Raw genomic sequence first — 15,839 nt, 5'->3', positions numbered from 1 at the left:
CAAGGCAGAGAAGCCACACGCTCTCTCTGGAGGAGGTGGAGTGGCCACCGATCACCCTGCAGCCCCTCCCCACTCCCAGCCAGAAACCCCAGTCCCTCGGAACCAAATTGTTTTCCACTGGCAACAACCTTCCTTCCTGGAAAATCGTTTCCCCTGCCGAAATGGAGAACAAGCACGAAACAAGCAAACACAACTCAAAACACAAACACAAGGAAGCAATCCGAGCAAGCTCTAGCTCCTCATAGCTCATCGATGCCCCCACTGGCGTGCTACTGAAAACAGCGGCTGCACCCATTAAACTCATTCATTACTGGAGAACGAGACAGACCTCAGCAGATCCCTGCTCCCACTGCGACACACCCGCTCCAAAAGACAGAAAGGAAACAACCCCCACACAACACATAAACCTGCCCCAGAATAGAATTCAGCATCAACCTAAGGATCCTGCTGTAACATTGCTACACTGACCCAGGACAGCTCAATTCTCTTCCCACCTATTTACAAAACAATCCTCATTCTGGGAGCTCCGGAAGCATGGCCAGTATTGCACTAGGATCCTCTTCGTGAGGTAGCCGGAAGTCTGGAAACACAGCAAATTTACCTATTTCTCTACACAACACGGAGGGTAATTCTCAGAAAAGGCTTAACACCCGAATCCTCATACTTCAAATGGTTGTGTTTTCCCCATTCGGACTGAAAGGTGAGAGTGGAACTCGGCTGCCCAAACCGTGGCGCCGATATCAGCTGCAGGCCAGAGCAAGCCTTTCCGAGGAGATTTTAAACAACCGGTGGGAGCAAGATCCTGAAGCATTTCTTCCAAGATTGGCAGCAGGAGATGAAACCTGGCTCTACCCGGCAGGATCCTGAAGACCAAGCACGAAGCCGTGGCTAGCAAGAGGTGGCAGTGCTCCAGCCGAAGCCACAGAGGAGCAGTCAAGAGCGGAGGTCATGGCCACCGTTTGGGGGGGGATGCCAGAGGGATTCTCCTCGTTGGCTTTCTGGAGGGCCAAACCCTGATCACATCTGCTCACTGGCAGAGCCTTTTCAGAGAGTTAGCCAAAGCTGGAGCGGAGAAGGTCCCCACCAGAGAGTTCTTCTCCACCACGACAACGTTCCTGCTCATGCCTTTCTTCCAACGAGGGCAGCTGGGCAAGACTTGCCATGGGAAATCACGAGGCGTCCACCTTACCGTCCTGATTTGGCGCCTGCTGACTTCTTTTCGTTTCCTTGTCTTAGAAAACCTGTAAAGGGCACCCAGTTTTCTTCAGTTAACAACGGAAGAAAGATTGCATGGAAACAGTTACATTCCCAGGACCCTGGGGGGCTTTAGGGATGGGCTGGACGGCGGGGAGGAGACACTGCTTCCAGAAGGGTCTCGAAGTTGATGGAGACGGGGTCGAGAAGTAAAATACACCTTTTTCATTTTTCTCCCTTAATCCCACTTTTCTACGAATGTTTCCAAGTCCCCTCACACGACGGCAATCCCAGGTAAAGAGTTGTCCTCCTCTGTTGGTTCTCCTTCCTACGATTTTGTCTTGCGGTGTTGTTATTTTCGCTTTTACTCCCAAGGGGATTCTGTCTGTGTCTTTGGGAATCCACAGATGCGGGGGCTGGGAACAAGGAGGGCCAACGGTAGAACTCAGTGGGGTGTGTCCAGGCTGCAATTAACCTAATGAACCTGCCGGGCACAGCAGTCCACCTGGCGTGGACCGTCCCGATTGGCTGCGTTGGGCTGACGGAATGAATTCGTATTGGGGCGGGGCTGCCCAAGGCCCAAGGGGGTCAGGGCTTGAGTCCTGGGTGGGCCCGGGGCTGGCTATATAAGGCCGGGCTCTGGCAGCCCAGCTGCATTCCGCCTCGGACGGCGCAGCGCAGAGGTCACTCCAGGCTGCGGCTCCACATCCCGAGGGACAGAAGCGGGCCTGCTCAGCTGTCTGCAAGGACCGGCGTTCCAGACCAAGTGGCCCGCTGCTCCGAGGACCCAGCTCGCTCCAGGTTGTGGGGACTCCACGCCCCGAGGCCTGCGGTCCGCGAGGACCAGCGCCCCGGAACCAGTGGCCCACTGCTCCGAGGACCGAGCTCGCTCCAGGCTGTGACTCCACATCCCGAGGTCGCTGCCTGGCGACCGGGCAGCGAGGACCGGCCACCCCAGACTTCGTGTCCCGCCGCCCCGAGGACAGAGCCGCGAACGCGAGGACAGCGACGCCTGCACAGCTCTGCTGAGATGGCGGCAGGCTCCACTACGCTGCGCGCAGTGCAGAAGCTGCAGGTGCGTCTGGCCACGAAGACGAACCCCAAAAAGCTGGAGAAATATTTGCAGAAACTCTCCGCCCTGCCCATGACGGCAGACATCCTGGCGGAGACTGGAATCAGAAAGACGGTGAAGCGCCTGCGGAAGCACCAGCACGTGGGCGACTTTGCCAGAGACTTAGCGGCCCGGTGGAAGAAGCTGGTGCTTGTGGACCGAAACACCGGGCCTGACCCACAGGACGCTGAGGACAGCGCTTCCCGACAGCGCCTCGGGGAGGCTCTCCAGGACCAGGAAAAGGCCTGGGGCTTCCCAGAAAACGCGACGGCCCCCAGGAGCCCATCTCACAGCCCTCAGCACGGACGGACAGCACGCAGAACACCTCCGGGACAACAGAGACCTCACCCGAGGTCTCCCAGTCGCGAGCCCAGAGCCGAGAGACAGCGCCCCAGAATGGCCCCAGCTGATTCCGGCCCCCGTCGGGACCCTCCAACGCGCACCGCTCCCCTCCCGACGCCCGAGGGCCCTGAGCCCGCTGTGCCCGGGAAGCAACCCGGAAGAGGCCACGCTCACGCCGCTCAGGGCGGGCCTCTGCCGGGTCCGGGCTGCCAGGGCCAACCTCAGGGGGAAGCGGTGGCGAGCCACAGCAAGGGGCGCAAATCGTCCCGCTGGGCTTCGGCTCACAAATCGCCTCCTGTCCAGGAAAGCCAGTCAGAGAGGCTGCAGGCGGCCGGCGCTGATTCCGCCGGGCCGAAAACGGTGCCCAGCCTTCTCTTCGCAGAGCTCTGGGACCCCTCAGCGGCCTGGATGCAGGCCAACTACGATCTGCTGTCCGCTTTTGAGGCCATGACCTCCCAGGCAGAGCCAGAAGCACTCTCCGCGCCAACGTTCCAGGAGGAAGCCGCTTTCCCTGGACGCAGAGTGAATGCTAGGCTGCAGGTGTACTCGGGCTCCAGGCCTGCCTGCCAGCTCCAGGTGCTGACGCTGCGCCAGCAGTGCCTCCCGGTGCTTAGAAACAATCCGGACGCCCTCGGCGACGTGGGAGGGGTCGCCTACTCGGTTCTTGAACCCGTTCCGGAAGGGTGGACGCCTGATCAGCTGTATCGCACAGAGAAAGACAACCACGCACTCGCTCGAGAGACAGATGAATTATGGAGGATTCATTGTCTCCAGGACTTCAAGGGAGAAAAGCCGCAGGAGCACGAGTCTTGGCGGGAGCTGTACCTGCGGCTTCGCGACGCCCGAGAGCAGCGGCTGCGAGTAGTGACCACGAAAATCCGATCTGCACTTGAAAACAAACCCAGCGGCCGACAGACAAAGATGATCTGTTTCAACTCTGTGGCCAAGACGCCTTATGATGCTTCCAGGAGGGAAGAGAAGTCTGCAGGAGCCGCTGACCCCGGAAACGGGGAGATCAAGCCAGCCCCCCAGCCCGCAGGAAGCAGCCAGGCTGCCTCCGGCCTCGGGGACGGCGGCGGCGGCGGCGGCGGCGGCGGCGGCAGCAGCAGCAGCAGCAGCAGCAGCAACGTCCTTCACGGGCTCCCTGAGAAGCGGGCCAACCCCTGCCTGAGCAGCAGCAATGAGCACGCGGCGCCCGCGGCCAAGACCCGGAAACAGGCTGCCAAGAAAGTGGCCCCGCTGATGGCCAAGGCAGTTCGAGACTACAAGAGAAGATTCTCCCGACGATAAACTCAGGACTTGCCTGACACATAAAATCTGGGGGGAGGAGGACCAATGCAAAGTCAACGCGGGTTGGGGAACGAAACTTCCAATGGACACCAGGACCCTTGGCTGGGTGCAAAGTTGAGCCTCTGAATTCTGCAGGTGTCAAGCGCTGGCCCTGTGATTTTTGCCTCCCACACCCGGCCACTGCCTCCCTGCTTGGAGGACACCTCAGAATTCAGAAGATATTATGAACGCGTTCGGATCAACTCTGCTTTGGTGGTTCACCGACCGTTTTTTAAACAACGCCCTAGTTGCCATCATAAATCAGGTACGAGATGTGAGAGTCCCTTTTGCCGTTTGTTCTCTCTTCTGAAATCATGGAGCACACAGGGACTTCTTAGACACAAACTCTCAATCCATCAGTTGACACTGATAACTCCGACTACGCAAAATGTCTTGTTACTGTTGTTGTTTTCTTTTAGATAAAAGGCCGGGCATGATCCTCTAATCGTGAGCCATCCTCCTCCGGGAGGCCGAGGAAAGCAGATCGCTTGAGCCCAGGAGGTGGGGACCAGGCTGGGCCAAACGGAGAAGCCCCGTCTCCACAAAAGATACCAAAATTAGCCCGGCGTGGTGGCACGGCCCCTGTGGTCCCAGCTCCTTAAAGGGCTGAGGTGGCAGGATCGCCTGAGCTGGGCAAGCGGAGGTTGCGGTGACCCTTCCTCATTCCACTGCACTCCAGCCTGGATGACACAACCAGAGCACACCTCAAAGAAAACTGCTGTTTGTTTGAAGAAAGGAACTCTTGGCTTTCATACATAAATGCTAACAACTGGTACGTTCCTTAAGTCAAAACACTTTTACTAGAGTCATTCCCAGTCTTTTCACCCAGAACCCCTGTGAAAGAATGGCGACACCTTAATCAGCTTATTTAGGTTCTCGATCAGGAAGTCTAAACCTGCCAACCAGAGTTTCTAATTCCCATGAGATGACCGGGTTAACTACCTTGACTTCACCTCCTACCAGCTCCTGCAAGCTTTGGTGAACGTTTGCCTTCTAACTCAGGGCATTTGTTGGCTTCACGCGGGCTGGTAGTCACAGGTCCGTGTGCCAGATACGACACACACACATACACACAAACAAAGACACACACACAAACGCACACACACACGCGCGCGCACACACACAAACACGCACGCGCACACACACCACCCCCCCCCCCCATTAAGTAAACCTCGTTCTTAGGCGTTACCGACAGTGAGGGGTAGAGAGAGAAATACAAAGACATAAGCCGCAAGGCAAAACCGAGCAAGGGCAGCAGAAGAGATCAAAGTCCTGTACCCTGGGCTGTCAGCAGCATGGGGGCTGGGAAGCTCCCGGAAGCAGGCACCTGAGTGGATGCCGGTGCACGTCAAAGGAGGCCTTCAAGCCTGAAGAACACGGAAGGAGCCAGAAACGGGGTGCCACAGAGATGCCACCCTTAAGGAAGACAGAAAAGCATCCGTTCCGGGGAAGGGGACATAATCCAGTCAGCGACCGCGTAAAACTCAGACATGTCCGGGCACGGTGACTCGCGCCTGTATTCCCGTGGCTTTGGGAGGTCGAGGCCGGCGGACCACCTGAGGTCAGGAGTTGCAGACCAGCCTGACCAACCTGAGGAAATCCCGTCTCTTCTAAAAAGACGAAACTCGGTTGGGCTTGCTGGCGAGCGCCTGTAATCCCAGCTACTCAGGGGGCTGAGACAGGAGAATCGCTTGAACCCGGGAGGCGGGGTTTGCGGTGAGCCCAGATCCCACCACTGCGCTCCAGGCTGGACAACAGAAGCCAAACTCCGTCTCAAAATTGAAAAACAAAACCTCAGAAAACCTTCCCCAGCAAGGGCCAGAGACAACGCCCGTCCCTATTTCTTGACAGCAATTCAAGAGAGAATCTCAGGTGGCCTGCAAAACTCACAAGAGAGCAGAATATCCTCCCCAAGGCAGAGAAGCCACACGCTCTCTCTGGAGGAGGTGGAGTGGCCACCGATCACCCTGCAGCCCCTCCCCACTCCCAGCCAGAAACCCCAGTCCCTCGGAACCAAATTGTTTTCCACTGGCAACAACCTTCCTTCCTGGAAAATCGTTTCCCCTGCCGAAATGGAGAACAAGCACGAAACAAGCAAACACAACTCAAAACACAAACACAAGGAAGCAATCCGAGCAAGCTCTAGCTCCTCATAGCTCATCGATGCCCCCACTGGCGTGCTACTGAAAACAGCGGCTGCACCCATTAAACTCATTCATTACTGGAGAACGAGACAGACCTCAGCAGATCCCTGCTCCCACTGCGACACACCCGCTCCAAAAGACAGAAAGGAAACAACCCCCACACAACACATAAACCTGCCCCAGAATAGAATTCAGCATCAACCTAAGGATCCTGCTGTAACATTGCTACACTGACCCAGGACAGCTCAATTCTCTTCCCACCTATTTACAAAACAATCCTCATTCTGGGAGCTCCGGAAGCATGGCCAGTATTGCACTAGGATCCTCTTCGTGAGGTAGCCGGAAGTCTGGAAACACAGCAAATTTACCTATTTCTCTACACAACACGGAGGGTAATTCTCAGAAAAGGCTTAACACCCGAATCCTCATACTTCAAATGGTTGTGTTTTCCCCATTCGGACTGAAACGTGAGAGTGGAACTCGGCTGCCCAAACCGTGGCGCCGATATCAGCTGCAGGCCAGAGCAAGCCTTTCCGAGGAGATTTTAAACAACCGGTGGGAGCAAGATCCTGAAGCATTTCTTCCAAGATTGGCAGCAGGAGATGAAACCTGGCTCTACCCGGCAGGATCCTGAAGACCAAGCACGAAGCCGTGGCTAGCAAGAGGTGGCAGTGCTCCAGCCGAAGCCACAGAGGAGCAGTCAAGAGCGGAGGTCATGGCCACCGTTTGGGGGGGGATGCCAGAGGGATTCTCCTCGTTGGCTTTCTGGAGGGCCAAACCCTGATCACATCTGCTCACTGGCAGAGCCTTTTCAGAGAGTTAGCCAAAGCTGGAGCGGAGAAGGTCCCCACCAGAGAGTTCTTCTCCACCACGACAACGTTCCTGCTCATGCCTTTCTTCCAACGAGGGCAGCTGGGCAAGACTTGCCATGGGAAATCACGAGGCGTCCACCTTACCGTCCTGATTTGGCGCCTGCTGACTTCTTTTCGTTTCCTTGTCTTAGAAAACCTGTAAAGGGCACCCAGTTTTCTTCAGTTAACAACGGAAGAAAGATTGCATGGAAACAGTTACATTCCCAGGACCCTGGGGGGCTTTAGGGATGGGCTGGACGGCGGGGAGGAGACACTGCTTCCAGAAGGGTCTCGAAGTTGATGGAGACGGGGTCGAGAAGTAAAATACACCTTTTTCATTTTTCTCCCTTAATCCCACTTTTCTACGAATGTTTCCAAGTCCCCTCACACGACGGCAATCCCAGGTAAAGAGTTGTCCTCCTCTGTTGGTTCTCCTTCCTACGATTTTGTCTTGCGGTGTTGTTATTTTCGCTTTTACTCCCAAGGGGATTCTGTCTGTGTCTTTGGGAATCCACAGATGCGGGGGCTGGGAACAAGGAGGGCCAACGGTAGAACTCAGTGGGGTGTGTCCAGGCTGCAATTAACCTAATGAACCTGCCGGGCACAGCAGTCCACCTGGCGTGGACCGTCCCGATTGGCTGCGTTGGGCTGACGGAATGAATTCGTATTGGGGCGGGGCTGCCCAAGGCCCAAGGGGGTCAGGGCTTGAGTCCTGGGTGGGCCCGGGGCTGGCTATATAAGGCCGGGCTCTGGCAGCCCAGCTGCATTCCGCCTCGGACGGCGCAGCGCAGAGGTCACTCCAGGCTGCGGCTCCACATCCCGAGGGACAGAAGCGGGCCTGCTCAGCTGTCTGCAAGGACCGGCGTTCCAGACCAAGTGGCCCGCTGCTCCGAGGACCCAGCTCGCTCCAGGTTGTGGGGACTCCACGCCCCGAGGCCTGCGGTCCGCGAGGACCAGCGCCCCGGAACCAGTGGCCCACTGCTCCGAGGACCGAGCTCGCGCCAGGCTGTGACTCCACATCCCGAGGTCGCTGCCTGGCGACCGGGCAGCGAGGACCGGCCACCCCAGACTTCGTGTCCCGCCGCCCCGAGGACAGAGCCGCGAACGCGAGGACAGCGACGCCTGCACAGCTCTGCTGAGATGGCGGCAGGCTCCACTACGCTGCGCGCAGTGCAGAAGCTGCAGGTGCGTCTGGCCACGAAGACGAACCCCAAAAAGCTGGAGAAATATTTGCAGAAACTCTCCGCCCTGCCCATGACGGCAGACATCCTGGCGGAGACTGGAATCAGAAAGACGGTGAAGCGCCTGCGGAAGCACCAGCACGTGGGCGACTTTGCCAGAGACTTAGCGGCCCGGTGGAAGAAGCTGGTGCTTGTGGACCGAAACACCGGGCCTGACCCACAGGACGCTGAGGACAGCGCTTCCCGACAGCGCCTCGGGGAGGCTCTCCAGGACCAGGAAAAGGCCTGGGGCTTCCCAGAAAACGCGACGGCCCCCAGGAGCCCATCTCACAGCCCTCAGCACGGACGGACAGCACGCAGAACACCTCCGGGACAACAGAGACCTCACCCGAGGTCTCCCAGTCGCGAGCCCAGAGCCGAGAGAAAGCGCCCCAGAATGGCCCCAGCTGATTCCGGCCCCCGTCGGGACCCTCCAACGCGCACCGCTCCCCTCCCGACGCCCGAGGGCCCTGAGCCCGCTGTGCCCGGGAAGCAACCCGGAAGAGGCCACGCTCACGCCGCTCAGGGCGGGCCTCTGCCGGGTCCGGGCTGCCAGGGCCAACCTCAGGGGGAAGCGGTGGCGAGCCACAGCAAGGGGCGCAAATCGTCCCGCTGGGCTTCGGCTCACAAATCGCCTCCTGTCCAGGAAAGCCAGTCAGAGAGGCTGCAGGCGGCCGGCGCTGATTCCGCCGGGCCGAAAACGGTGCCCAGCCTTCTCTTCGCAGAGCTCTGGGACCCCTCAGCGGCCTGGATGCAGGCCAACTACGATCTGCTGTCCGCTTTTGAGGCCATGACCTCCCAGGCAGAGCCAGAAGCACTCTCCGCGCCAACGTTCCAGGAGGAAGCCGCTTTCCCTGGACGCAGAGTGAATGCTAGGCTGCAGGTGTACTCGGGCTCCAGGCCTGCCTGCCAGCTCCAGGTGCTGACGCTGCGCCAGCAGTGCCTCCCGGTGCTTAGAAACAATCCGGACGCCCTCGGCGACGTGGGAGGGGTCGCCTACTCGGTTCTTGAACCCGTTCCGGAAGGGTGGACGCCTGATCAGCTGTATCGCACAGAGAAAGACAACCACGCACTCGCTCGAGAGACAGATGAATTATGGAGGATTCATTGTCTCCAGGACTTCAAGGGAGAAAAGCCGCAGGAGCACGAGTCTTGGCGGGAGCTGTACCTGCGGCTTCGCGACGCCCGAGAGCAGCGGCTGCGAGTAGTGACCACGAAAATCCGATCTGCACTTGAAAACAAACCCAGCGGCCGACAGACAAAGATGATCTGTTTCAACTCTGTGGCCAAGACGCCTTATGATGCTTCCAGGAGGGAAGAGAAGTCTGCAGGAGCCGCTGACCCCGGAAACGGGGAGATCAAGCCAGCCCCCCAGCCCGCAGGAAGCAGCCAGGCTGCCTCCGGCCTCGGGGACGGCGGCGGCGGCGGCGGCGGCGGCAGCAGCAGCAGCAGCAGCAGCAGCAGCAGCAACGTCCTTCACGGGCTCCCTGAGAAGCGGGCCAACCCCTGCCTGAGCAGCAGCAATGAGCACGCGGCGCCCGCGGCCAAGACCCGGAAACAGGCTGCCAAGAAAGTGGCCCCGCTGATGGCCAAGGCAGTTCGAGACTACAAGAGAAGATTCTCCCGACGATAAACTCAGGACTTGCCTGACACATAAAATCTGGGGGGAGGAGGACCAATGCAAAGTCAACGCGGGTTGGGGAACGAAACTTCCAATGGACACCAGCACCCTTGGCTGGGTGCAAAGTTGAGCCTCTGAATTCTGCAGGTGTCAAGCGCTGGCCCTGTGATTTTTGCCTCCCACACCCGGCCACTGCCTCCCTGCTTGGAGGACACCTCAGAATTCAGAAGATATTATGAACGCGTTCGGATCAACTCTGCTTTGGTGGTTCACCGACCGTTTTTTAAACAACGCCCTAGTTGCCATCATAAATCAGGTACGAGATGTGAGAGTCCCTTTTGCCGTTTGTTCTCTCTTCTGAAATCATGGAGCACACAGGGACTTCTTAGACACAAACTCTCAATCCATCAGTTGACACTGATAACTCCGACTACGCAAAATGTCTTGTTACTGTTGTTGTTTTCTTTTAGATAAAAGGCCGGGCATGATCCTCTAATCGTGAGCCATCCTCCTCCGGGAGGCCGAGGAAAGCAGATCGCTTGAGCCCAGGAGGTGGGGACCAGGCTGGGCCAAACGGAGAAGCCCCGTCTCCACAAAAGATACCAAAATTAGCCCGGCGTGGTGGCACGGCCCCTGTGGTCCCAGCTCCTTAAAGGGCTGAGGTGGCAGGATCGCCTGAGCTGGGCAAGCGGAGGTTGCGGTGACCCTTCCTCATTCCACTGCACTCCAGCCTGGATGACACAACCAGAGCACACCTCAAAGAAAACTGCTGTTTGTTTGAAGAAAGGAACTCTTGGCTTTCATACATAAATGCTAACAACTGGTACGTTCCTTAAGTCAAAACACTTTTACTAGAGTCATTCCCAGTCTTTTCACCCAGAACCCCTGTGAAAGAATGGCGACACCTTAATCAGCTTATTTAGGTTCTCGATCAGGAAGTCTAAACCTGCCAACCAGAGTTTCTAATTCCCATGAGATGACCGGGTTAACTACCTTGACTTCACCTCCTACCAGCTCCTGCAAGCTTTGGTGAACGTTTGCCTTCTAACTCAGGGCATTTGTTGGCTTCACGCGGGCTGGTAGTCACAGGTCCGTGTGCCAGATACGACACACACACATACACACAAACAAAGACACACACACAAACGCACACACACACGCGCGCGCACACACACAAACACGCACGCGCACACACACCACCCCCCCCCCCCATTAAGTAAACCTCGTTCTTAGGCGTTACCGACAGTGAGGGGTAGAGAGAGAAATACAAAGACATAAGCCGCAAGGCAAAACCGAGCAAGGGCAGCAGAAGAGATCAAAGTCCTGTACCCTGGGCTGTCAGCAGCATGGGGGCTGGGAAGCTCCTGGAAGCAGGCACCTGAGTGGATGCCGGTGCACGTCAAAGGAGGCCTTCAAGCCTGAAGAACACGGAAGGAGCCAGAAACGGGGTGCCACAGAGATGCCACCCTTAAGGAAGACAGAAAAGCATCCGTTCCGGGGAAGGGGACATAATCCAGTCAGCGACCGCGTAAAACTCAGACATGTCCGGGCACGGTGACTCGCGCCTGTATTCCCGTGGCTTTGGGAGGTCGAGGCCGGCGGACCACCTGAGGTCAGGAGTTGCAGACCAGCCTGACCAACCTGAGGAAATCCCGTCTCTTCTAAAAAGACGAAACTCGGTTGGGCTTGCTGGCGAGCGCCTGTAATCCCAGCTACTCAGGGGGCTGAGACAGGAGAATCGCTTGAACCCGGGAGGCGGGGTTTGCGGTGAGCCCAGATCCCACCACTGCGCTCCAGGCTGGACAACAGAAGCCAAACTCCGTCTCAAAATTGAAAAACAAAACCTCAGAAAACCTTCCCCAGCAAGGGCCAGAGACAACGCCCGTCCCTATTTCTTGACAGCAATTCAAGAGAGAATCTCAGGTGGCCTGCAAAACTCACAAGAGAGCAGAATATCCTCCCCAAGGCAGAGAAGCCACACGCTCTCTCTGGAGGAGGTGGAGTGGCCACCGATCACCCTGCAGCCCCTCCCCACTCCCAGCCAGAAACCCCAGTCCCTCGGAACCAAATTGTTTTCCACTGGCAACAACCTTCCTTCCTGGAAAATCGTTTCCCCTGCCGAAATGGAGAACAAGCACGAAACAAGCAAACACAACTCAAAACACAAACACAAGGAAGCAATCCGAGCAAGCTCTAGCTCCTCATAGCTCATCGATGCCCCCACTGGCGTGCTACTGAAAACAGCGGCTGCACCCATTAAACTCATTCATTACTGGAGAACGAGACAGACCTCAGCAGATCCCTGCTCCCACTGCGACACACCCGCTCCAAAAGACAGAAAGGAAACAACCCCCACACAACACATAAACCTGCCCCAGAATAGAATTCAGCATCAACCTAAGGATCCTGCTGTAACATTGCTACACTGACCCAGGACAGCTCAATTCTCTTCCCACCTATTTACAAAACAATCCTCATTCTGGGAGCTCCGGAAGCATGGCCAGTATTGCACTAGGATCCTCTTCGTGAGGTAGCCGGAAGTCTGGAAACACAGCAAATTTACCTATTTCTCTACACAACACGGAGGGTAATTCTCAGAAAAGGCTTAACACCCGAATCCTCATACTTCAAATGGTTGTGTTTTCCCCATTCGGACTGAAAGGTGAGAGTGGAACTCGGCTGCCCAAACCGTGGCGCCGATATCAGCTGCAGGCCAGAGCAAGCCTTTCCGAGGAGATTTTAAACAACCGGTGGGAGCAAGATCCTGAAGCATTTCTTCCAAGATTGGCAGCAGGAGATGAAACCTGGCTCTACCCGGCAGGATCCTGAAGACCAAGCACGAAGCCGTGGCTAGCAAGAGGTGGCAGTGCTCCAGCCGAAGCCACAGAGGAGCAGTCAAGAGCGGAGGTCATGGCCACCGTTTGGGGGGGGATGCCAGAGGGATTCTCCTCGTTGGCTTTCTGGAGGGCCAAACCCTGATCACATCTGCTCACTGGCAGAGCCTTTTCAGAGAGTTAGCCAAAGCTGGAGCGGAGAAGGTCCCCACCAGAGAGTTCTTCTCCACCACGACAACGTTCCTGCTCATGCCTTTCTTCCAACGAGGGCAGCTGGGCAAGACTTGCCATGGGAAATCACGAGGCGTCCACCTTACCGTCCTGATTTGGCGCCTGCTGACTTCTTTTCGTTTCCTTGTCTTAGAAAACCTGTAAAGGGCACCCAGTTTTCTTCAGTTAACAACGGAAGAAAGATTGCATGGAAACAGTTACATTCCCAGGACCCTGGGGGGCTTTAGGGATGGGCTGGACGGCGGGGAGGAGACACTGCTTCCAGAAGGGTCTCGAAGTTGATGGAGACGGGGTCGAGAAGTAAAATACACCTTTTTCATTTTTCTCCCTTAATCCCACTTTTCTACGAATGTTTCCAAGTCCCCTCACACGACGGCAATCCCAGGTAAAGAGTTGTCCTCCTCTGTTGGTTCTCCTTCCTACGATTTTGTCTTGCGGTGTTGTTATTTTCGCTTTTACTCCCAAGGGGATTCTGTCTGTGTCTTTGGGAATCCACAGATGCGGGGGCTGGGAACAAGGAGGGCCAACGGTAGAACTCAGTGGGGTGTGTCCAGGCTGCAATTAACCTAATGAACCTGCCGGGCACAGCAGTCCACCTGGCGTGGACCGTCCCGATTGGCTGCGTTGGGCTGACGGAATGAATTCGTATTGGGGCGGGGCTGCCCAAGGCCCAAGGGGGTCAGGGCTTGAGTCCTGGGTGGGCCCGGGGCTGGCTATATAAGGCCGGGCTCTGGCAGCCCAGCTGCATTCCGCCTCGGACGGCGCAGCGCAGAGGTCACTCCAGGCTGCGGCTCCACATCCCGAGGGACAGAAGCGGGCCTGCTCAGCTGTCTGCAAGGACCGGCGTTCCAGACCAAGTGGCCCGCTGCTCCGAGGACCCAGCTCGCTCCAGGTTGTGGGGACTCCACGCCCCGAGGCCTGCGGTCCGCGAGGACCAGCGCCCCGGAACCAGTGGCCCACTGCTCCGAGGACCGAGCTCGCTCCAGGCTGTGACTCCACATCCCGAGGTCGCTGCCTGGCGACCGGGCAGCGAGGACCGGCCACCCCAGACTTCGTGTCCCGCCGCCCCGAGGACAGAGCCGCGAACGCGAGGACAGCGACGCCTGCACAGCTCTGCTGAGATGGCGGCAGGCTCCACTACGCTGCGCGCAGTGCAGAAGCTGCAGGTGCGTCTGGCCACGAAGACGAACCCCAAAAAGCTGGAGAAATATTTGCAGAAACTCTCCGCCCTGCCCATGACGGCAGACATCCTGGCGGAGACTGGAATCAGAAAGACGGTGAAGCGCCTGCGGAAGCACCAGCACGTGGGCGACTTTGCCAGAGACTTAGCGGCCCGGTGGAAGAAGCTGGTGCTTGTGGACCGAAACACCGGGCCTGACCCACAGGACGCTGAGGACAGCGCTTCCCGACAGCGCCTCGGGGAGGCTCTCCAGGACCAGGAAAAGGCCTGGGGCTTCCCAGAAAACGCGACGGCCCCCAGGAGCCCATCTCACAGCCCTCAGCACGGACGGACAGCACGCAGAACACCTCCGGGACAACAGAGACCTCACCCGAGGTCTCCCAGTCGCGAGCCCAGAGCCGAGAGAAAGCGCCCCAGAATGGCCCCAGCTGATTCCGGCCCCCGTCGGGACCCTCCAACGCGCACCGCTCCCCTCCCGACGCCCGAGGGCCCTGAGCCCGCTGTGCCCGGGAAGCAACCCGGAAGAGGCCACGCTCACGCCGCTCAGGGCGGGCCTCTGCCGGGTCCGGGCTGCCAGGGCCAACCTCAGGGGGAAGCGGTGGCGAGCCACAGCAAGGGGCGCAAATCGTCCCGCTGGGCTTCGGCTCACAAATCGCCTCCTGTCCAGGAAAGCCAGTCAGAGAGGCTGCAGGCGGCCGGCGCTGATTCCGCCGGGCCGAAAACGGTGCCCAGCCTTCTCTTCGCAGAGCTCTGGGACCCCTCAGCGGCCTGGATGCAGGCCAACTACGATCTGCTGTCCGCTTTTGAGGCCATGACCTCCCAGGCAGAGCCAGAAGCACTCTCCGCGCCAACGTTCCAGGAGGAAGCCGCTTTCCCTGGACGCAGAGTGAATGCTAGGCTGCAGGTGTACTCGGGCTCCAGGCCTGCCTGCCAGCTCCAGGTGCTGACGCTGCGCCAGCAGTGCCTCCCGGTGCTTAGAAACAATCCGGACGCCCTCGGCGACGTGGGAGGGGTCGCCTACTCGGTTCTTGAACCCGTTCCGGAAGGGTGGACGCCTGATCAGCTGTATCGCACAGAGAAAGACAACCACGCACTCGCTCGAGAGACAGATGAATTATGGAGGATTCATTGTCTCCAGGACTTCAAGGGAGAAAAGCCGCAGGAGCACGAGTCTTGGCGGGAGCTGTACCTGCGGCTTCGCGACGCCCGAGAGCAGCGGCTGCGAGTAGTGACCACGAAAATCCGATCTGCACTTGAAAACAAACCCAGCGGCCGACAGACAAAGATGATCTGTTTCAACTCTGTGGCCAAGACGCCTTATGATGCTTCCAGGAGGGAAGAGAAGTCTGCAGGAGCCGCTGACCCCGGAAACGGGGAGATCAAGCCAGCCCCCCAGCCCGCAGGAAGCAGCCAGGCTGCCTCCGGCCTCGGGGACGGCGGCGGCGGCGGCGGCGGCGGCGGCGGCAGCAGCAGCAGCAGCAGCAGCAGCAACGTCCTTCACGGGCTCCCTGAGAAGCGGGCCAACCCCTGCCTGAGCAGCAGCAATGAGCACGCGGCGCCCGCGGCCAAGACCCGGAAACAGGCTGCCAAGAAAGTGGCCCCGCTGATGGCCAAGGCAGTTCGAGACTACAAGAGAAGATTCTCCCGACGATAAACTCAGGACTTGCCTGACACATAAAATCTGGGGGGAGGAGGACCAATGCAAAGTCAACGCGGGTTGGGGAACGAAACTTCCAATGGACACCAGGACCCTTGGCTGGGTGCAAAGTTGAGCCTCTGAAT

At 58.1% G+C, this 15,839-nt stretch overlaps 4 protein-coding genes across 8 annotated transcripts in view; 3 read left to right on the top strand and 1 right to left on the bottom strand.

Annotated features, from left to right (window-relative positions):
• Window positions 1-15,839, bottom strand: part of KATNAL2 (katanin catalytic subunit A1 like 2) — a 495,511-nt gene that overhangs the window by 349,500 nt on the left and 130,172 nt on the right. The gene's annotated exons all lie outside the window — the stretch shown is intronic.
• Window positions 2,225-3,937, top strand: LOC134760340 (elongin-A3-like). Its single transcript, XM_063717013.1, has one exon. It carries the CDS (start codon window positions 2,225-2,227, stop codon window positions 3,935-3,937), a length of 1,713 nt encoding a protein of 570 aa, XP_063573083.1.
• On the top strand, window positions 8,112-9,824 carry LOC129051564 (elongin-A3-like). The gene has a single exon (XM_054537854.2). The coding sequence runs from the start codon at window positions 8,112-8,114 to the stop codon at window positions 9,822-9,824; it is 1,713 nt and encodes a 570-aa protein (XP_054393829.2).
• LOC129051572 (elongin-A3-like) lies at window positions 13,999-15,711 on the top strand. Its single transcript, XM_054537862.2, has one exon. The coding sequence runs from the start codon at window positions 13,999-14,001 to the stop codon at window positions 15,709-15,711; it is 1,713 nt and encodes a 570-aa protein (XP_054393837.2).

The sequence above is a fragment of the Pongo abelii genome, chromosome 17 (assembly GCF_028885655.2).
Source record: "Pongo abelii isolate AG06213 chromosome 17, NHGRI_mPonAbe1-v2.0_pri, whole genome shotgun sequence".
NCBI classification, from domain to species: Eukaryota; Metazoa; Chordata; class Mammalia; order Primates; family Hominidae; genus Pongo; species Pongo abelii.
Note: the sequence above shows the minus strand (reverse complement) of the source record. Positions and strands in the feature narration are given on the sequence as shown.

Excerpts from the sequence above, each read along its gene's own strand:
- LOC129051572 (XM_054537862.2), top strand. The coding sequence starts at position 13,999 with ATGGCGGCAGGCTCCACTACGCTGCGCGCAGTGCAGAAGCTGCAGGTG.
- LOC129051564 (XM_054537854.2), top strand. The coding sequence starts at position 8,112 with ATGGCGGCAGGCTCCACTACGCTGCGCGCAGTGCAGAAGCTGCAGGTG.
- LOC134760340 (XM_063717013.1), top strand. The coding sequence starts at position 2,225 with ATGGCGGCAGGCTCCACTACGCTGCGCGCAGTGCAGAAGCTGCAGGTG.